The sequence below is a fragment of the Mya arenaria genome, chromosome 3 (assembly GCF_026914265.1).
Source record: "Mya arenaria isolate MELC-2E11 chromosome 3, ASM2691426v1".
Taxonomy (NCBI): domain Eukaryota; kingdom Metazoa; phylum Mollusca; class Bivalvia; order Myida; family Myidae; genus Mya; species Mya arenaria.
In genome coordinates, this window is record NC_069124.1 from 91,858,510 (window position 1) to 91,881,695 (window position 23,186).

General features: G+C 37.8%; 1 protein-coding gene across 1 annotated transcript in view; it reads left to right on the plus strand.

Annotated features, from left to right (window-relative positions):
• The first annotated feature begins 353 nt into the window (after positions 1-353).
• Positions 354-23,186, plus strand: part of LOC128229122 (centlein-like) — a 55,008-nt gene continuing 32,175 nt past the window's right edge. The window contains 12 exon segments of the mRNA XM_052940810.1: positions 354-409; positions 2,663-2,729; positions 4,267-4,337; positions 8,471-8,559; positions 13,414-13,542; positions 15,372-15,456; positions 15,949-16,110; positions 21,517-21,598; positions 21,755-21,858; positions 21,985-22,041; positions 22,419-22,626; positions 22,821-22,873. Of these exon segments, the coding sequence (XP_052796770.1) occupies positions 2,711-2,729; positions 4,267-4,337; positions 8,471-8,559; positions 13,414-13,542; positions 15,372-15,456; positions 15,949-16,110; positions 21,517-21,598; positions 21,755-21,858; positions 21,985-22,041; positions 22,419-22,626; positions 22,821-22,873 (1,059 nt within the window). The 5' untranslated portion in view covers positions 354-409; positions 2,663-2,710.

Genomic DNA, 23,186 nt, shown 5'->3' on the forward strand with positions numbered 1-23,186 from the left:
AGGGAATATCACATCCAACAATCAAGCTAAAAATAAAATCATGGGACCATGCCCTTGAACCCACAGAGAAATCGGCCTTTATTTTAAGATATACTTTGACCCTGATGTTTTACCTTCTTCACTCCTGCTTACACCACTGACAGTTAGAACAATTTTGTCGTGCAATGCAAGTCCGTTGGGGTCGCACGTTGTCGTAATAATTTTATATAAACAGATACGTTTCTACGTTGTGTAAATAGGTGTTAAAATGTTCATGATAACAATTAAGAACTGTGTGGTGATTAAATCAAAATATTCTCAAATCAGGAATTGAAATATCTGATTTGCATGTTTTGTTTACAATTTGCGACATTTAAACGGTTTGCGGCAGGCGGCTTTCCAATATTCTGAATTTGTGAATTATTCTCAGGTAAACTTTTAAGATATTATAAGGTTGATAAATCTTAAATCAGCTTAAAGTGACATTGTTTTACACAAATGATTACCTCAATCGATTTGCAACGTGTGTTTATAAATATATGTAAAACTTACTCCAACTTTTGCGTTTATTTACTCGTTGAAAACGTGTCGGTTCATGCAACATTATGGCAAATGAAGTTTACTTTCAATGCAGGAACTGTTTTATATTGCGTTGAAAAAAATGCAATAAAGCACTGACCTGTGCGAAGTTAAACTCAAGGAGCACATGCTGGATGTTGATAGTCTTTTGTAAGACACCTTTTACACCTAAAACCAGCCTTGTTGAGCAAAATGTAGATTTGCAACAACGGTATCCGTAATCAGCTGGTGTTCGTCGCAATTCATTTAAAAAGTGAAACAGGGGAAATATCAGGGAAGGGGATGTACGCCCAGATCAGGGCTGAAAGTCACAACTATTTGAACACTAGCATGGCCTCCTATTTACTGAGCATCTGTTTTATATCCACGCCCACTTACATAGGCCACTATAACTTTATGCTGGCTGCTAAATGTTTCTGAGCCCAACAGGAACTTGCTAAAATGAAATTCTAAGGCAGCTATCTTCCCAGACTGTTTTATGAATCAACATTGGTTAAAGCTGTACCGGTTGGGTGAATTCACATACATGTAAGGCACCACGCTTGCTGGGATTGGTCTGGCGCTAAGGAACTGAAGCAGCCTTAACACTTCAATTGTGGTCTGAAGTATTATCATTGTAACTCTGAAATATCTAATTATTCACCTGGAATATTTCAAAGATCACATTTGATTACTTCTCAGACAATAAGAGAATAGAATAAATATTATTAATTTCTTCCTTCCAAAATAGTAATATTTCTTTGCCTTTGATAATTACTACAAATTAATTGATCACTTGTTGTAAAAGTTTCCTTTTGGCATTTCACCCTTGTGGAGTTGTTTCTTTACATACAGTTTTACCCACATACTGTGGTTTCACTTACTTTGTCATTATTGCCTGATGTAAAATTTCAAAAAAAAATATTTTTTTTATAAATTCCGGGGGATTTTTATCTCCCGTCGGGAGACCGGGGGATGGATCGAAATTCCGGGGGATTTTTCCCCGGGGGAATATGGCATGTATGCTTCTGGTAGAAATTAATATTGTAGAATTCTGATTGGTTGTTTCATCTGGCGGCAGATTTGTTGTAAAATATTTCGCTCTAAAATTCATTTGATCTTTGTTTGTCATTCCTGACAGTTGGCTTTTAAAAAAACTAGAAAAATGAATGTTCAGAACCAACCGATGTCTAGATATTATGATAATAATAAGTCTCAATAAGTTTTTGTTTAAACAATTGTTGAATGGACTTAGCTAACTCAAGTTTCACATCCCATCATCTACAATTAAGCCATCTTTTAATGATCCCCAGCATGAAATAAAAGACATGTCTGAATATTTTGTGGCATGAAATAAGTTAAAAATTCATAGTTTTATTGAGTTACATGTTGCCATGACATATCTTTTAACTCTGCCAAACTTATCCCCCTTATGACTACAATTTCCATCCTCTTCTGTCTATAACTTTTTGCAAGTTTCAGAACTGATAATGTATCTTTAAACAGTAGAGTTATGTTGACAAAAACAGTGTCCATGATGCAAAGTATCCCTAATAAGTCGTATTGGTTATAAATGTTCAATACCAGGGCATCAAATATGTATACAATTCTATTTGAGTGTTTGCCTGTATGTTTTTGAGTCTGCTGCAAACAACATAGAGGGCTTGCAAAACTCTATGTGTACATACACGCATAGCTAATTACTTGCAAACTATCACTTTAACTGGTACTTGAAGGCTTGTGTACATAAAGGAATAGCTAATACTTGCAAACTATCACTTTAACTGGTACTTGTAGGCTTGCTGATGTTTTCACAAATGTCATTCAGATGTCTAAACATGTACAATGTACACATACCTTGATTCCTGGATGATGTAGTACACAATGGGTACAAGTGAATTTGTTTGATTTGATTTGGCTTAAAAAGTCACCAGTATTTATTAAATGCTTGAAATACATACATGTAAAAATTATATAATCAACTTAAAATTTTGTTCTGTATGAATCAGTGAAAAACAAACGCAAGGCTGTTTTTACATTTTTCTATAGATAATCACCTCTACAACTTTTTTTAGGTTATTTTTGTCCGTGGATGATATATCAGCCAGTTTGTGCTCTTTTCCAGAATGGTAGTGCAGGGTGAGGGATAGCCATCCAGGTCTAACAATCCAACATGACTGCTCTCACTGCTGGTAAATATGCGTGTTTGTCTCACTTGAAAAATGATTATGAACTTTCAGTATTTTGTAATACATTCGCTCTCACATATTTTTTATGGGTATTTTTCATCGAAGGGAAATACTCCTGAATAATATTTGAGTGTAACAAAAACTAAAGAAGTGCATGAAATACATAAGTAAAAGTTTTGTTCCCCAGTGACTTATCATTATATAAAGCGCTTCCTTGAAAGAAACTTACATAGAAAGATATTAACTGTTGTAGCTGTTTTGTTAATAATTTAGATGTCCTGTTATTTCTACTAAATGAGGATTGCATATGAAATGAGACAAAAGTGTCACAACGTCTGATCTATTACCTGAGCTTGATCTTACATTTAACAATTTAGGGACAAATGCCCCCGTAATTAAACTCTTACACTGCCTGTAGTGCTCTCTGTCCATTAAACTGTGAGAAGAATTGTCAATCAGCGCCATACACTGTCCAAGAGTTGATGAACTTCACAGGTTGGACAGGCCTGCAGTAATCTCAGCCTCAGACTCATTACTGCTGGCCATTTCCATGTCAAATTGTTCAAGTATAACTCAAGATTTACAACCAGGTACTGGGCTTTTGTTGCACAAGGTGTCAAAGCTCAATAAGGCTTATACTTTGTTTCCTTCTACTACTTAAAATGTGTCATTGATTTGAACTGACTTATTCAGAAGTTTGTTGGATAATTTACTGCTTTCTAGATCTGTCTGACACTTCATTAAAATATCTGTATATTTCAAATAAGATGTGTGGGTTTTAAATTATAGATAAAAAAACCTTGTATATCAATGGCTTTACATTGTTCTTTTTAATTCTATTGACATAAAGTATGTGGTATTAATCTCCATTACATGGATGCTACATTTATATATTTTGCACTGGTCAGTGTAATGGCTGAGGCTTTCCAAAAAGTCAGGGCAGTAGTTACAAGATTAACCGGCTTACATTTCATCTTGGGACAAAAATTGAAGTCGACAGTGTCTAGGGATTTAGAGTCGCCAAATTGCTTGTCGGAGAAATTGTATGGGCAAACATGTCAACTTTTGTTTTATGTTTCATGGATTTGTTGTAGAATTATCCCAAATCTATTAGGAAAACTATCCAATTTTAGGACGGTTTAAAGGCTGGGGCTGTGGGTCACATGTATGTATAATTTGACAAAAATTGGTATTATATGGGCTTGTCTGTCTACTTTGTCCAAAAATGGGAAAAAATGGCAGATGACAGACAGGAAATTGAAATGCTGGTATGATCTTAAAGATAAGTCTTTTTTAATTGTCTGGTACAAACTAGCCTACCAGCTACTTACTTTATTATTATAGTTCTTATTTTGTTTGACTTTAAATAAATCTTATCTTAGTTGACTGATGTTAAATAATGAAAATTGAATGGTGCTCGTGTCTGACAATTGGACATTGTAACAGAACTGATGGACACTGACGTTGTTTTCCATAAGTACTTTAATATACAATTGGAAGAACATTGAGCGTTCTTTGTATTTTCACAATTCTGTTTAAGCTGCAGACCATGAGATTGGCCGACTGCTGGAGGAGAATAGACATCTGGCCCAAGACCTCAAACAATGCCAGGTGAGTGGAATTGTGTGAGTGGAACATTGTCAGGTGAGTGGAATTGTGTGCATGAAACAAGCCAGGTGAGTGGAATTGTGTGAGTAGAACAATATCAGGTGAGTGGAATTGTGTGATTGAAACACGCCAATGAGTGGAATTGTGTGAGTAGAACAATGTCAGGTGAGTGGAATTGTGTGAGTGGAACAATGTCAGTTGAGTGGAATTGTGTGAGTAGAACAATGTCAGGTGAGTGGAATTGTGTGAGTGGAACAATGTCAGGTGAGTGGAATTGTGTGAGTGGAACAAGCCAGATGAGTGGAATTGTGTGAGTGGAACAAGCCAGGTGAGTGAAATTGTGTGAGTGGAACAAGCCAGGTAAGAGGAATTGTGTGAGTGGAACAATGTCAGGTGAGTGGAATTGTGTGAGTGGAACAAGCCAGGTAAGAGGAATTGTGTGAGTGGAACAATGTCAGGTGACTTGAATTGTGTGAGTGGAACAAGCCAGGTAAGAGGAATGGTGTGAGTGGGACAATGTCAGGTGAGTGGAATTGTGTGAGTGTAACAATGTCAGGTGAGTGGAATTGTGTGAGTGGAACAAGCCAGATGAGTGGAATTGTGTGAGTGGAACAATGACAGGTGAGTGGAATTGTGTGAGTGGAACAAGCCAGGTAAGAGGAATTGTGTGAGTTGAAAAATGTCTGGTGAGTGGAATTGTGTGAGTGGAACAATGTCAGGTGAGTGGAATTGTGTGAGTGTAACAATGTCAGGTGAGTGGAATTGTGTGAGTGTAACAATGTCAGGTAAGTGGAATTGTGTGAGTGGAACAAGCCAGATGAGTGGAATTGTGTGAGTGGAACAAGCCAGGTAAGAGGAATTGTGTGAGTTGAAAAATGTCTGGTGAGTGGAATTGTGTGAGTGGAACAATGTCAGGTGAGTGGACTTGAATTGTGTGAGTGGAACAAGCCAGGTAAGAGGAATGGTGTGAGTGGAACAATGTCAGGTGAGTGGAATTGTGTGAGTGTAACAATGTCAGGTGAGTGGAATTGTGTGAGTGGAACAAGCCAGATGAGTGGAATTGTGTGAGTGGAACAATGACAGGTGAGTGGAATTGTGTGAGTGGAACAAGCCAGGTAAGAGGAATTGTGTGAGTTGAAAAATGTCTGGTGAGTGGAATTGTGTGAGTGGAACAATGTCAGGTGAGTGGAATTGTGTGAGTGTAACAATGTCAGGTGAGTGGAATTGTGTGAGTGGAACAATGTCAGGTAAGTGGAATTGTGTGAGTGGAACAAGCCAGATGAGTGGAATTGTGTGAGTGGAACAAGCCAGGTAAGAGGAATTGTGTGAGTTGAAAAATGTCTGGTGAGTGGAATTGTGTGAGTGGAACAATGTCAGGTGAGTGGAATTGTGTGAGTGGAACAATGTCAGGTGAGTGGAATTGTGTGAGTGGAACAATGTCAGGTAAGTGGAATTGTGTGAGTGGAACAAGCCAGATGAGTGGAATTGTGTGAGTGGAACAAGCCAGGTAAGAGGAATTGTGTGAGTTGAAAAATGTCTGGTGAGTGGAATTGTGTGAGTGGAACAATGTCAGGTGAGTGGAATTGTGTGAGTGGAACAATGTCAGGTGAGTGGAATTGTGTGAGTGGAACAATGTCAGGTGAGTGGAATTGTGTGAGTGGAACAATGTCAGGTGAGTGGAATTGTGTGAGTGGAACAATGACAGGTGAGTGGAATTGTATGAGTGGAACAATGTCAGGTGAGTGGAATTGTGTGAGTGGAACAATGTCAGGTGAGTGGAATTGTGTGAGTGGAACAATGACAGGTGAGTGGAATTGTGTGAGTGGAACAATGACAGGTGAGTGGAATTGTATGAGTGGAACAAGCCAGATGAGTGGAATTGTGTGAGTGGAACAAGCCAGGTAAGAGGAATTGTGTGAGTGGAACAATGACAGGTGAGTGGAATTGTGTGAGTGGAACAATGACAGGTGAGTGGAATTGTATGAGTGGAACAATGTCAGGTGAGTGGAATTGTGTGAGTGGAACAAGCCAGGTAAGTGGAATTGTGTGAGTAGAACAATGTCAGGTGAGTGGAATTGTGTGAGTGTAACAAGCCAGGTGAGTGGAATTGTGTGAGTGGAACAATGTCAGGTGAGTGAAATTGTGTGAGTGAAACAAGCCAGGTGAGTGGAATTGTGTGAGTAGAACAATGTCAGGTGAGTGGAATTGTGTCAGTGAAACAGGCCAGGTGAGTGGAATTGTGTGAGTGGAACAATGTCAGATGAGTGGAATTGTGTGAGTGGAACAAGCCAGGTGAGTGGAATTGTGTGAGTTGAACAATGTCAGGTGAGTGGAAATGTGTAAGTGGAACAATGTCAGGTGAGTGAAATTGTGTGAGTGAAACAAGCCAGGTGAGTGGAATTGTGTGGGTGGAACAACCAGGTAAGTGGAATTGTGTGAGTAGAACAATGTCAGGTGAGTGGAATTGTGTGAGTGAAACAAGCCAGGTGAGTGGAATTGTGTGCGTGGAACAACCAGGTAAGTGGAATTGTGTGAGTGGAACAATGTCAGATGAGTGGAATTGTGTCAGTGAAACAAGCCAGGTGAGTGGAATTGTGTGAGTGGAACAATGTCAGGTGAGTGGAATTGTGTGAGTGGAACAGTGTCAGGTGAGTGGAATTGTGTGAGTGGAACAATGTCAGGTGAGTGGAATTGTGTCAGTGAAACAAGTCAGGTGAGTGGAATTGTGTGAGTGGAACAATGTCAGGTGAGTGGAATTGTGTGAGTGGAATTGTGTGAGTGGAGCAATGCCAAGTGAGTGGAATCTTGAGAGTGGAAAAAGTCAGGTGAGTGGAATTTTATGAGTGAAATAAGTCAGGTGAGTGGAATTGTGTTAGTTGAACGAGTCAGGTGAGTGAAATTGTGTGAGTTGAACAATGTCAGGTGAGTGGAATTGTGTGAGCGGAACAAGTCAGGTGAGTTGAATTGTGTTAGCGGAACAAGTCAGGTGAGTTGAATTGTGTGAGTGGAACAAGTTAGGTGAGTGGAATTGTGTGAGCGGAACAAGTCAGGTGACTTGAATTGTGTGAGTGGAACAAGTTAGGTGAGTGGAATTGTGTGAGTGGAGCAATGTCAGGTGAGTGGAATTGTGTGCATGGAACAAGCCAGGTGAGTGGAATTGTGTGAGTAGAACAATGTCAGGTGAGCGCATTTGTGTGAGTGGAACAAGCCAGGTGAGTGGAACATTGTCAGGTGAGTCGAATAATGCAAGATCAGTAGAATTGTCTGAGTGGAACATTGCCAGGTTAGTGAAATTGTGTGAGTAGAACAATGTCAGGTGAGTGGAATTGTGTGAGTGGAGCAATGCCAAGTGAGTGGAATCGTGAGAGTGGAAAAAGCCAGGTGAGTGGAACAATGTCAGGTGAGTGGAATTGTGTGAGTGGAATAATGACAGATAAGTGGAATTGTGTGAGTGGAATAATGACAGATAAGTGGAATTGTGTGAGTGGAATAATGACAGATAAGTGGAATTGTGTGAGTGGAATAATGACAGATAAGTGGAATTGTGTGAGTGGAATTATGACAGATAAGTGGAATTGTGTGAGTTCAAAAAATGCCAGGTGAGTGTATTTGTGTGAGTGGAACAATGCCAGATGAGTGGATTTGTGTGAGTGAAATTGTGTGAGTTGAATAATGCCAAGTCAGTGGAATCGTGTGAGTGGAAATGTGTGAGTTGAATAATACCAGGTGAGTGGGTTTTTGTAAGCAGAGCAATGCTAGGTCAGTGGAATTGTGTGAGTTGAATAATACCAGGTGAGTGGGTTTTTGTAAGCAGAGCAATGCTAGGTCAGTGGAATTGTGTGAGTGGAATAATTCAAGGGGAGTGGGTTTTTGTAAGCACAGCAATACCAGGTCAGTGGAATTGTGTGAATGGAATAATGTCAGGAAAAAGGAAGGAAGATTGCCTGAAAAGAGTAATGAAAGTTGAAAGAAGTGCCAGGAGAATGGTACAATAATATTTCCTATTTTTATTATGTTCTTAAGAAAGAAAAAACAAGTAGTTTAGTTTAGTACATTGTGTTGGACCTTTAGTAACAGGTTCATTTTTACCTTTATTTCTGAAATGTTGTTTCAATATTTTGTCTGTGTAACTCCAGGCTGACAAGGACTTTGTGTGGTCGCTGTGGAAGAAGCTGCAGGTTACCAACCCTGATGTGACGGAGGCAGTCGGGCTTGTTGTGCAGAGGTTGGTGTCTCTGCATTGTTGTTATACATTTACTTTTCAGAGTACTTGTACTGATGTTGTTTAATTGTGTGGAGGCCTTGTTGGCAGTCCAAAAGTATATGTTCTTGATCCACATAAGCAACCTAGCTGTGTGTCCATTTGTAATGAGACAAAACCAGGTAGCTTTATGGTAACTACTGTGAGAATAACAGGGATGCAAACAAAAATTTAAGTATTCGAGCAAATGTTTGGTATTCCATTGTCTAAATCCGTATTCTAATATTCAATATTTTTTGTTTTAATGAATAAAATAATAAACCTTTGGCCTACAACTGTTTGGTTGTGTTTAAAGTTTGTTTGTCCTGTTTTTACAATGTTTGGTTCCTTATTCACAGAGGCGTGATCTTGATGACAATACACATATTGTCGGGAACAATAAACAGTCCGCGTAATTTAACAATAATTAGCTAATAAAAAGTGAATAAAACCATGCCAATTAACGGTTAAAGGAATCCCCCATCACACAAATGTGTTGACTGCAATATTGCTAAAATCGCCTAAATCAATGATATGAATGATGTGTGCTTGTTATGTGCTATAAACTGTTTGCCATGTTTAGATATATTGTTGTACAATAGATGAGTCCAAATCCACATTTATTTTCCTTTTTCATAGTTATGTTTAGTAAAGGCCAATCCCAGAACAAGGCTGCAAGTCCCACGGAACATTCATCCATTGGCGCATAACGTCATTTAACCAGGAAATTATGAATTTCCCTGATTTAATTTCACATTGTTTACAAATATTAACGCAGTGGAATTAAAATAGTTTCATTTTTAATTTTTATGCCCCCGAAGGTGGGCATATTAAAATCGCACTGTCCGTCCGTCCGTCCGGCCGGCTCTGTAACTTTCCCTTGTATAGACAGATTTTGAAATAACTTGCCACATGTGTTCCACATACCAAGACGACGTGTGGCGTGCAAGACTCGTGTCCCTACCTCAAAGGTCAAGGTCACACTTAGTGTTTATTCACAATGGAGTGCTGCATATAAGGACATAGAGTATAGGTTGTCGTGTCCGGGCTGTAACTTTCTCTTGTATGGACAGATTTTAAAATAACTTGCCACATGTGTACCACATACCAAGACGACGTGTCGTGTGCAAGACCCGTGTCCCTACCTCAAAGGTCAAGGTCACACTTAGTGTTTATTCACAATGGAGTGCTGCATATAAGGACATAGAGTATAGGTTGTCGTGTCCAGGCTGTAACTTTCTCTTGTATGGACAGATTTTAAAATAACTTGCCACATGTGTTCCACATACCAAGACGACGTGTCGTGTGCAAGACCCGTGTCCCTACCTCAAAGGTCAAGGTCACACTTAGTGTTTATTCACAATGGAGTGCTGCATATAAGGACATAGAGTATAGGTTGTCGTGTCCGGGCTGTAACTTTCCCTTGTATGGACAGATTTTAAAATAACTTGCCACATGTGTTCCACATACCAAGACGACGTGTCGTGTGCAAGACCCGTGTCCCTACCTCAAAGGTCAAGGTCACACTTAGTGTTTATTCACAATGGAGTGCTGCATATAAGGACATAGAGAATAGGTTGTCGTGTCCAGGCTGTAACTTTCTCTTGTATGGACAGATTTTAAAATAACTTGCCACATGTGTTCCACATACCAAGACGACGTGTCGTGTGCAAGACCTGTGTCCCTACCTCAAAGGTCAAGGTCACACTTAGTGTTTATTCACAATGGAGTGCTGCATATAAGGACATAGAGTATAGGTTGTCGTGTCCGGGCTGTAACTTTCCCTTGTATGGACAGATTTTAAAATAACTTGCCACATGTGTTCCACATACCAAGACGACGTGTGGCGTGCAAGACTCGTGTCCCTACCTCAAAGGTCAAGGTCACACTTAGTGTTTATTCACAATGGAGTGCTGCATATAAGGACATAGAGTATAGGTTGTCGTGTCCGGGCTGTAACTTTCCCTTGTATTGACAGATTTTAAAATAACTTGCCACATGTGTTCTACATACCAAGCCGATGTGTCGCGTGCAAGACCCGTGTCCCAACCTCAAAGGTCAAGGTCACACTTAGTGTTTATTCACAATGGAGTGCTGCATATAAGGACATAGAGTATAGGTTGTCGTGTCCGGGCTGTAACTTTCTCTTGTATGGACAGATTTTAAAATAACTTGCCACATGTGTTCCACATACCAAGACGACGTGCCGCGTGCAAGACCCGTGTCCCTGCCTCAAAGGTCAAGGTCACACATAGTGTTTATTCACAATGGAGTGCTGCATATAAGGACATATAGTATAGGTTGTCGTTTCCGGGCTGTAACTTTCCCTTGTATGGAAAGATTTTAAAATAACTTGCCACATGTGTTCCACATACCAAGCCGACGTGTCGCGTGCAAGACCCGTGTCCCTGCCTCAAAGGTCAAGGTCACACATAGTGTTTATTTACAATGGAGTGCTGCATATAAGGACATAGAGTATAGGTTGTCGTGTCCGGGCTGTAACTTTCTCTTGTATGGACAGATTTTAAAATAACTTGCTACATGTGTTCCACATACGAAGACGACGTGTTGTGTGCAAGACCCATGTCCCTACCTCACGTAATTGACACGTAAAGACGTAAAGGCAAGATCAACTTTTCATGTACTGACCTTGTTCGTAGGTCAATGTCACATTCGGGGGCATTCGTCATATACTGTGACAGCTCTTGTTTTAATTTTTTTTTTTGCTTTTTGTTGGGATATATTCTGAAAATGGGGAATTTCAGAGACTAATTTGGGGAAAAATTAGGGTCCATCGCGGGTACCTGCTATGACAAAGAAGGGTAAAAAAGCCCTGGCCATTTTACTAAAGCGAAAATAATAGTTAACTACAATTTCCAAAACATTTATTTTGGTAATCGCATATTTTTGATAGAAAGAATTACTGAATATTAGAATATCAACATTGTCATTCGTTTGCATCCCTAAAATATAACCTTAACATATGACAAATTTTGTACATCAGAAGTTGTCAAGTTAACTATCATTTTAATGAAAGTTATTGTTCTAATTCCTATGCTTTAACTAGATTAAAATAACTGCAATGAACTTACTTGAACGAATCCTTTCACAGGTGTAGTTTTCCACTGTTAGGTAATTAGAACGAGGCTGTGAATGAAAATTCCAAGTCGTTGATGAGTATATCATCATATAGATTACGCCAGTTTACTTAAGCATACCAATTTAAAGAGATTGAAATAGTTAAAGATTAAACTTTTATTGAAAACAAGAGAAATAATGCAGTGTTGAGATTATAATGGATAGATTCGCTATGAAGTTTCATATCTAACTGACCAGTTATTTAAATTTAATTGGTCAAGAGTGATGACCAGCAAGGTATTATTTCACTCATAAGGGTAGTGGGTGTAGTAACTGTCTAATACCATGTTCTCAAACTTACTACATGCAATAAGGAGTGTGCGTATATTGTAATTTATCTGCATGCTACACACTATCCAATATAGTACAATTTCTACAAACTTAATATGAGGCGGATTACATGCAATGAATGCATTCATTTGCATCATTCATGGCTGTAATGCTTGCATTACACTTCAAAGAATACTCTCACTGTCATTTAGACTGTGTTTATGGGAGTGCAAATTTTCTATTATTCCCTCAAAAATACCGTTGTAAATTAGTAATAAATAAGAAAGTCACTTTGAAATGGGGTTAAAAGTAGTGTGGGTATCTATTATTTAAAGGTGCTATAAGGTAATTCCCTGCCATTGGACCATTACTGGAAACTGGTCCTTTGTCCAATGATAAAATCCACAGATAAGACAGCCAGTAAATTACAAAGGTAATTGTGGCCCTTGTCGTCTCAGAACAGGGAGAAATTGTTGACGTAATTAATTACCGTCATTACTAATTAACTTTGTTGTGATTAAATTGGGATGTCAATGAGAGGATGGCATGAATGGGAGTCATCTTTTCATCCTACAGTTTTCAGATACAAATATGGCATTGAAGTATTTAAGTCTTTTGAATGTGTCTCAGATATTTGTTTTTCATTTCTCATTTTAACCAGTAGAATTTCATAGGGGTATGTAAAGATTCATTTAAAGAAATATAATTAAAAATGCCTTTCTTAGTTATTAATGTGTTTAATGTTTAACACTGGTAAAGTTCAAGTCTTCTAGCACTAATTGTAACTGACAAGCTATCAGAGACCATGTGTTGTATTGGGCTAAGTCATCTTGTGTTCACATGGTTTTAAGTACTAAAGTGCTAATTTGTCATATCTACATCGTATATTATGAATGAGCATGTTCTAGAGTCGCGATATGCAACAGAGTCTCACGACTGTCTGACATGGCTGCCATTCTATTTGCCATCCTTGCATTAAATATGCATCAATATCCCGACCTTAAATTGTTCTTTCAATGGACATAATTCTTTCTTTTTTTTAAGTGTCTTCATTCGATAGACTGGTTGAGTTGTTAGTGCCTTTAGGCAATATGCCATTTTAGTGGTTGTATTGTCAGTTTCATGAACTTGTTTATACGTCTGAAAGGGTGTGATTTTCTTACCCCTTCTTTTTACGATCCACATGCTTTTGACTGAAAAAATACAAATGTTTCACAAAATGTCTTTTCACCCCAGTGTAATAGTAGTATAAAAGTGATGTATGAGTATTAAGCATAGAATGAAATACCTACTGGTATGCTCATGATGCAATTTGGATTTTTGTTCAATGAAATGAGACTAACCTCTTGGTTGTTTAAATACTATTAGTATTATTTAACCTTTTATTGCCAATAATGATGAAGTTCAGTATTTAACATTGCTATGTTACAGAGAGCGTGAGAAGGCTGAGCAGCGCGACAGGAAGGTGCTGGAGATACTGCAGCGTAAAGATGATCGCATCGACGAGCTGCAGGCAAACCTCGCGTACAAGACCCGCGAGCTCGGACAGTCCACAGTCAAGTATGTGTCATACTATGCAAGATAGAGGTATCGGTTGTAGTGTCTTATGTGTGCACTATTATTTGCATGAGTAATAGACTAATTTTGAAAGGTGATAGACTGATATAGTCCCATTATCTATCTACAAATTTGTATGTCCTTCACTATTCAGTGCTCCTTTTAAAGAAGCATTTGCAGATAATTTACTTAATTCTTTAAAAGAATGGTCATAACATGATTTCTTCAATGATCATGACAGAGTTAAAACATACATCTAAATCAACTTCTACCGGTACTGTTCAACAGCAAGAAACTTCTGCAATTTGAGTTTAATGGCTCCGAGAAGCCTGTTAGATTTGCCTTTCATTGTTGCAAAGAACAGACAGTTAACATGTACTGGTCCTCATTATCCCCCGCCGAATCGAAGATTTCAGGAGGCGGATATTTTTTTGGCGTTGTCATTCCGTCCTTCTGTCCGTCCGATTCCATATCTTGGTAGGCATTGATCTGAAAATGTTCAAACTTGGTCAGAATGTTCCCCTTGATCATATCTCGACCACTCATAAAAGTGGGTCACATGGGGTCAAAAACTAGGTCAGTAGGTCAAATCTTAGAAAAATCTTTGGAACATACTAGAGGCATTATACATGGTCAAATATTCATGAAACTTTATCAGAATGTTTTCCTTGATGAACTCTTGGTTGTAAATAAAACTGGGTCACATATGATTGAAAATTAGGTCACTAGGTCAAATCTTAGAAAAATCTTGTTAGGAACCATATCATGGTAATGATTGGTCAAGTTATGTTCAAAATTGGCCATGATGTAAACCTTGATGAAATATGGACCACTTAAAAAAGTGGGTCACATGGGGTCAAAAACTAGGTCAGTAGGTCAAATGTTAGAGAAATCTTTGGAACATACTAGAGGCATTATACATGGTCAAATATTCATAAATCTTAATCAGAATGTTTTCCTTGATGAAATCTAGGAATATTTAAAACTAGGTCACATATGATCGAAAATTAGGTCACAATGTCAAATCTTAGATTTTTTTGTCCGAAATGGAAATGATTGGTCGGATTTTGTTCAAACTTTGTCATGATGTACCCCTTGATGAAAAATGGACCGCTTGTAAAAGTGGGGCATATCGTGTCAAAAATTAGGTCACTAGTTCAAATTTTAGAAAAATCTTTGAAACACATTAGAGGCAATATGTATGGTCTTATATTCATGAAACTTGATCAGAATGTTTTCCTTGATGAACTCTTGGACATGTTTCAAACTGGGTCACATGTGATAAGAAATTAGGTCACTAGGTCAAATCTTTCAAAAATCTTGTCTGAAACTATTTTATGGTGGTGATTGGTCTGATTAAGTTCAAACATGGTCAGAATGTTCTCTTAGGTTAAATTTCGACTGCATTTTAAAAGTGGGTCATATTGGTCAAAAACTAGGTCATATCTTACAGAAATCTTGGGAACACTTTAGAAGCAATATATCTGCTCTTATTTCCATGAAACTTAATCAGAATGCCTCGATGAAATCTTGGAATAGTTTGAAACTAGTAGGTCATGTGGGGTCAAAAATGATCAGAATGTTTGCCTTGATGAAATCTTAGATTAGTTTTGAACTGGGTAACATGGAGTCATAAACTAGGTTTCTTGGTCAATTCTAAATGTTGCATTATATACAATATTATTTTTTTTCAAACAGTTGCAATCAAACTCAAACTCATATATATATATATTTCATCAACAATTGATTTCTATTCCTTGACTTAGCCCAATCAGGTGGGGGATATCAATTCAACAAATTTGCTTGTTTCATCTGTTGTATTGTTCGTACAGGCAGGGGGATGTGAGTGACGAAGTTTACCAACTCCAGCGCCAGGTTGACATGCTACAGGACCGCAACTCCACTCTCGAACTGCAGGTAATGCACCCACCCATCTAGCCATGGAGTGTAGATAAACATGGCATCCTTTCTCAATGTTGTATGATTCTAGGCAAATATCAATGCTTTGAGAAATACTTGAATATGATACCAACATACTGTGCTGCCTTAATTGCATACAGGACTATTGACCATTTTGATATCTTGTATGTAAACAGCTAGCTTGGAATGTAAGTACAGTTATTTTCGTTCTGGAGTAAGGTGTTGTGTTATTTTCTAGTTATTTAAAGTTCTTAACGTAGAATTATTAGGGTTCTCAAAAGCTGAAAAGGCAAATTATTAAATATGTATCAGTTCCATATCCTGTGTTGAATATGTGGAATAAGTGTGTCATAAAACGAAATTGTGTGTTCAGAAGCTGGCAGATAGGAAATAGTGAGAACCCGTAATAATTTCTTAGATTGCCTATCAGTATTATTTTCTTACCATATTAATTGTACACATATTTGTAGCCTTAAAATTGATTTTAAGTTGAAGAAAGTGAAAAGGTCAAAATGTGTCAGTGAATCCCCTAGAAGAGACCAAACCAATCAAAGATTGTCTAACATGTCACCTAAACGGTCTAAATCCGTCAAAGAAGTGGAAACTCCAGATATCAGAACGAGACAAACTAAACATGCTAGGTCATCCCAGGTAGATGTAATGCACATGTAATGTTGGTATTAGCAGTTTCTGGTGATGGTTAGAATAATATTTTTATGTTTCCTGTGATACCATGCAAATAGGGATTAACTTGTCCGCATAGCTGTACTGTGTCGTCCACAGCGTCACACTTTCAAGTCGGCACTTTTAGTTGAGCATTTCTTACCCAATCTTTACTAATCTTGGTAACAATGTCTATTGGCATAATATCTCAACTGAATTCAATCAAAAGTCGTATCGCACTATTCACAATATAGTTATTTATAACCATTGAATTGTCAAAATTTGACTAAATTGACCTGGGTACACAGTCCCCAATTACCCATGGGTAGACATATATGCATTCAATGCTGTGGAATAAACATGACATAGAATATTCAATACACTAGAGAAATAGTGAGGGATAGGATTCATTTTCTTAAAGTACCATGAAGTTACCAACTCGCTTGAAACAAAAATAAGTTTGGAATGTTTCTTATCCTTTGTGAAATAAAAAGATGCAATGATGGTTCTGTACATGTGGGCTCACCCAGGTAGAGGATTGTTATTTATCGAAAAGCACAAAGTCATGGTCAAGCTCTTTCATTCATTTCAGCAAGTAGCAGGCGACAAGAGTGATATTAAAACACATGAAAAGCTCCTAACATTAGATTAGTATTGCTGAATTGGTTGGTACCGAGCACTAAAATTGTTCCTGGGTACCCTTCATAATGTATCCAGACTGCGGTTACCCTGCTACCCATCCAGTGCCCTTCTTTTGACTGAGTTTAATTAACAGCCGCATCACACAGTTAAGGCTAGTGTTTTTGCACTGGAATATTCAAACTTTCACCTCTCTCTTGACTTGACTACTCTGGATGACAATGTTTAAGGGCATTATATCCCAAACAAATTTGATCACATTATTAAATCCAGAGTTATGGCCCTTTATTTGTCTTTTTTAACAAATTTACATTTAAAGCTCTCTAACTTGAGCATTTGTGAAATATATTCTTCCTAAACCACACTGGATTACAATGTTTAAGGGCATAACATTTTCATTAACTGCCAGATTAGATTCTGTAGCAATGGCACTTGAATTTTTATATTAAATTTGACCAAATAAACTTAGTCTGCCTCTAACTTAAACATTTCTTATCTAATCTTATAGAAACTTGGTGATGATGTTCATGTGCTAAATGATAAACAGTTCAAATGTTTTGCTCCCGTTACATCAATCTTTCTCATAATTCATACTTGTTTAATTATTTTATCATTTCAAAATGAGGTCTTTCCAAGCCTGCAACATATTGAATTTAAAGAATTTTAGTTATGTTTTATCTTTGTATTGTAGTTTAATTTGATGTAAGATCAATTTGAATTGTTTAATCCGATTTCAAGTTGTGTCACAACATGAGAGAATCTGTTCCATTTCTATATGTGGTAGACACCATCATTTCACAGTATGGAGTGCAAATTGCTCACAAGTGATCCTAATCTTTACACAGGGAATCAAATTAACTGCCACTGGACCAAAATTGGATGGGTTTTCAGGCAAATTCCCGCTGTCGTAGGGCTGATTACATTCTGTCCAATCACGGGCACGAACCAATTAACGTTTTGACAAATACTCAAATCTGTCAAGATGGCTGATTTCTGCCTTTCGGGTCAGTGTATTGGGATGAGGGAATGTATCGTTTTAGGCTGTGATTTTGTAACTTGTCATGATTATAGGACAGACACATTTCTCTCATGTTGTAAGTCATTTGTTCAGCGAGTCAGAAGTCAAATCTACAAGCAAGGGTTCAAATTAACTCAGATTAGTATAATGTTGTAAATAGGTTGTTATTTTATTTGGAAATTTAATATCATTGCATCTCAAGCGGAGATCAGTATTGAAGGACATTTTTATCTAGCTGTTAAAATTCACATTGGATTACACCCTTCAGGAAATATACCAATAAATGGAATAATTCTTGGTTTTGCAGAAATTTGTAATTAAGATAAATGAAATAAAGATGAATAATTATCTTCTTACAATGGTGAAAGTTCTTGTTCACAGAAATTAATAAGTAGTATCTTTTTAATCAAAGCTTTTCTGCTCTTAAATATTATTGCTGTATTACTGTTAAGAATGTTTTACCTAAAGGCTGGCCATTGACGAATGCAGAATTTGCCAAGTCCTTTGACCGTCCAACATGGTGATATAAAGGAGGAGGGAATTTGGTCAAAGATTTACCAATTTTTCTATGGACAAAGAAAAAGAAACGGAACATCAGTTTTCAGTCTGCCCTGCATAGCAAGTGCATGTAAACTATCAGTCTTGACTGAGCTGCCATTTATCTATCTTAAGTAAAATGTTTTACGTTAAGTGACATGGGACTCCAACTTGTTTTCTGGCTAAACATAATGCCAGAGTAATGTAAGACTAAGTAAAGACAGGATCCCCGGGGAGGGCTCCATAGACCATGTCGTGTTACACTCATTAGAGACAGCGCTCCGTTGCATGTCTCCCCCAATAAAAGACAGTCATCACCCATTGCGGTGTCCATCATTTGTTTGTGAGAGACAAAACTTGAGCCTCTGTGGTTTGGGTTGGTGCCCCATGGTGGTCATTCCTTTACTTTAGGGGGGGCTGGTGTCTGCTGCCCGGATGTATGTTATGTTGGCTTTTGTGTTTGTGATGGAATGCAGATGAAAGGAGCCAAAACATTTTGTAATGTTGAAGAGAAATTGATATACCACTTAGTGAGGAAAAAAGCAAATTAATCCACATTAGTTTTGTATGTCATGGTCCAAATAGACAGCTGACAGAAATGAAGGTGGTTCTTTGCTTTGTGAAACAGTTGTTGGTTTCAACTTCTTGTTTAATTTGTTACCAAATCATATGGTTTTATATTTTTTTAGCAATATAGAACATGAGCATAAATGCACACATATGTAATTTTATACATTTTATATTAGTATTAGTTATTTTACTATTATGAATCTTTGTGGCTCAAGTTCATGTTACACTACTAGCCCTGTCAGCTTCATTGTTTCTATTTACCATGCTTAGATAGGCATCAGTTTGTCAAAAATTTGGTTGCAATGAAGAGGGTTATCTTGAGACATGATTTCATTTCCAACGTGTTTGATTTAATTTTCAATTCAAAGGGATACACCCTAAAGTCTGGTGTGTGTAACAGATAGGCCGGCGGGACTCACTTTGTTGACAAGTTGAGTAAGGCTCACATCTTATCCCGCAGCGCTAATGTGGATGATGGTCGTACAAACATATTGTGTCACATCAAGCCGACTTTATGGAAGCATCCCGGCCACTGGGAATGGAGAACATTTCCCGGAGACAGGAGACAATAAAAACAATCAAGCGCTTCCTTCAAGAAAACAAGAGCAAGAATTACTTTCACCATAAATAAAATGGTTTTACCTCCTATTATTTTGATTTAAATGTCACATAGTCTAAAATTGTCCTTGTGACCGAAGTTAAGAAATAGATAGAGAAATTGGAAGGAGAAGTTTTATGGTTTTTGGACAAAGGGGGCAATGCAGTAAATGTCACCCTGAACATTTATCAGAAAAAAATGAAAGAAAAATGTGGTGGGAAGATATATCTTCTCTGACTTGAATTTGTATGGAAAAGACAAAAACATCAAATGCTGATATTTGAACAGAACTTAAAGAAATTATCACTGAGCATAAAAATGAAAAGGTCTTAGGTTTTAATATGGTAATCTGTATGTGACCATTATACTACCATCGTCATCGTTGTTTTGCATCATTTTATAAAATATCCATACCTCACAAAGACATCACAAATATGCAACAATGGCCATGTCTGTTATTGTAGCTGTTGTCACTTGAATCTCCTGATCAGGAGGTAATTCAGTTTGCTGTGTTCTCTAAAGATGGCCAGTGTCTTGGTCCTTGCAGATTAAGTCTTTGCCTGATTAGATGAACGTGTGAGGATGTTTTGATTAGATCAATCTGGTTGGATGCTTCTGCACACTGTGTAATTGTCATTTGTGACGGTTTATTGCCTGCCGAGGTCTACCACAGGTCTGCATTGGGACAATACTAAGGCTATTGATATAGTCTCTGCAGGCTTTGGCACATTGCTATCAAAGAGACACAAAACTTACACTAGTACACTGATGTCTTTCCTTGATTTTAGTTTGTAGGAAACACTAGGTGAACAGTATGTTTGAAAAACATGGATACAAATGTTTAAATGTCCATGGGAAATATGTCATTGGTAAGGGATTTGTATGATTGCTTTGCTTCTCCAAATGACATATTTTATATCCAGAAATTGGTAGAAAATCATTTGTTCCAATGAAGAATAATGTGTATAAAACTTGCACACCATTAGAGCTAAAGACATTTTATGGAGAAATATTGCAGGACTCTTAACGAGTCCTAGCGAATCAATATCCAGTTAATTTTGTGTATATTTGTTGAAGATATCTAAACAAGGATCCCCGGAGCACACACAGTTCTCAAGGAACTCTTATATTGTTTGACAGTTGATAATATTTGTCTCTAGCATTTAAGCGACACTGAGGGAAAGGCTTGTCAAACAGATACTCCACACATTGCCCGGCCTGGAGGACAATAAAACCACCGTCCGGCTGTTAAAACATAATTGGATTCCTCATTTGTCAATTGTTTCCTAATAATGCAGTCATCTATTTTGGTTAAACATCAATAAGAATTGTCATGGAGGACTTACTCAAGAGAGCCTTAATGTTTCAATGACAGACGAGAACCCTTTGTGGTGGAAACTAACTACAAACACCGACTCCTTGCCTTTGACAGAAGCTTACTACGTACCCCGGCTCCTTGTGATAGCTAGGTCACTTGAAAAACAAAATCCCAGTGAATATACTCATGTTAGCAATAAAAATAATGATTTATATATTAGCCAGAAAAATGGTTCTCTATATGAAGAATAACACTAGTGAATATAAAATCTTTTAAGAATGTTCTTAAAATATGTTACAGACAGTATCACTGAATCTCAAGAAAGGTCATGAAATCACCAGTTTCTGTGTGATAGTAGCTAGCACTGTTGCCATTACATGCTGAATGATGTGTTATTTCAAAAGCAGAATATTCCTGAACAGTATTAATGCTCTTTTCCAGATAATGGCTGTAATTAAACCGGTGACTCTTTTATTATCTTGCAAAAAGGCAAATTGATTTGTGACATTTTCTTGCTTTTGTGTGATATTCCTACAGTAAGAAAATACTGAATGCTTGGAGTATGACAAAAATTATAATGGTAAAGATTTTTCTGAAACATTATTTAACATTTACAACAAGTTATCAGTAAATCAGGACTATGTGTATATCTTCATAAAAAATTACTGGTAGCATTTCTGCAGTTGACTAACATTCCTTGACGGGTTATTTCAGGTTCGTAATATTGAGGGTCGGGAACGAAACCTGGAGGGTGCACACAGTGAGACGATACAGGCTTTAGAGAGGGAGAAACGAGGTAAGGGGTAGTAAGGGGTTTTGTAGTCAGGGGTACTGTGAGAAAAATAGCAAGCTTTAAAACATAAGTTACTTGGCTAAAAAAAGTATTGATCTACTAGGTCCATTAGCATCGAACCATTAATGTTGTTTTAACAAATAGATATTTTCACATCAGAGTTGAGTCAACGTGTGCAGTCTATGGGCCATGATCTGGACAAGGCGCGGTCAGATAAAGCTGATGAGATGGCTCTACGTGTACAGTTGGAGAGTAAAGTCACGGTAGGTATCGGCAGTGTGTCAAACACACATTTTCAATATCTTATTGAATATAAACAAGTTTCAAGCTTGACTTTCTTCTAATCTCTATGTTGGCTGGCTACTGACTATGTTTCTATCCTGTTTCAGGCGCTGGACAGAGATGTGCAGCAGAAACTGGGCAAATTTGAACAGCTTGTCACAGAGGTGAGTCTCTTGAATGTAGCTAGGGTGTTGAGTGACAGGAGGTGGGGGTGATGGCTTGAGCTTCCTCTGTGATGACATCACAGTCTGAGTGGGCCATGATGGACCCAAGCAGATACTACACTCAAATCTCATTAGTTTAAGTCTGAGAGGAACCTGCTAACAGTTATATACATACACTAGTTGAAATATTCCTACCCCTTTGCAATTGTGGAGTCCTGTATAGATCAAAGTTCGATGTAGCCGCAAAGATTAATTTCAACCAAAGTCTTAATGGTACAACTGGCCTCAGCAAAGCCTAATAAGTTGGATTTGGTAAGGCACTTGCCCTTTTCAAGTGTACATCTAACGCTCGTGGATTCATGATTTGTGTTTGGCAGCTGGAGGAGGCTCGGTCCGTGCTGCGGAAGTTTGAGTCGCAGGTACGGCAGATGCAGCAGGACCTTGACTACAAGAACACTGAGCTGGAGACTGTGAGGCGGGAGCTAGCTGAGCTGTGGACCACACACAACCAGCTCACCGAGCATTCCTCACAGCAGGCTGACCTCATACGCCAGATACAGTCTCTCCAGACAGACACACAGAAAAGTGAGTTCACATTGGTAAATTCTTCATTTTCATGTGTAAGTTAAAAATATTTTTGACGTTTTATTGTTGATGATTATTTGATTTGAAAACTTGAAGTTTGGCTATTATTTTACTGTGATAAAAATGTCCTTGTGACCACTAAGTGGGTTTTTTTCCTACTTTCCCCTACAAGAGTTTCCTCATATTTTTTTCAGTGATGAAGAACCAGGAGGAGGCCTACTGTATGGAGAGCAGCTCCATACAACAGGTATGCTTGCATTTAGGGTCCCCTCTTTGTACACAACACATATGGTACATGGGGGTTTGTTGGCCTTTCGTGGCTCCTAAGTTGTTGACATGTTATTCCTGATGGCTTAACACTATGTTTATACAGTTTGTGTAACAGGTGAGATGTCTGAAAATTGGTTGTATATACCAACTTATAATGTTTCAAGGAAAATGTTTCTGTGATTATAAATTTACAACATGCGGAGGTTGATTGTTTGTTCACAGGGGATAGAAATTGTATTTGTTTGTTACAGTTCTAAAGACAACTTTCTATTAGTCATGTCCAGTAAAAG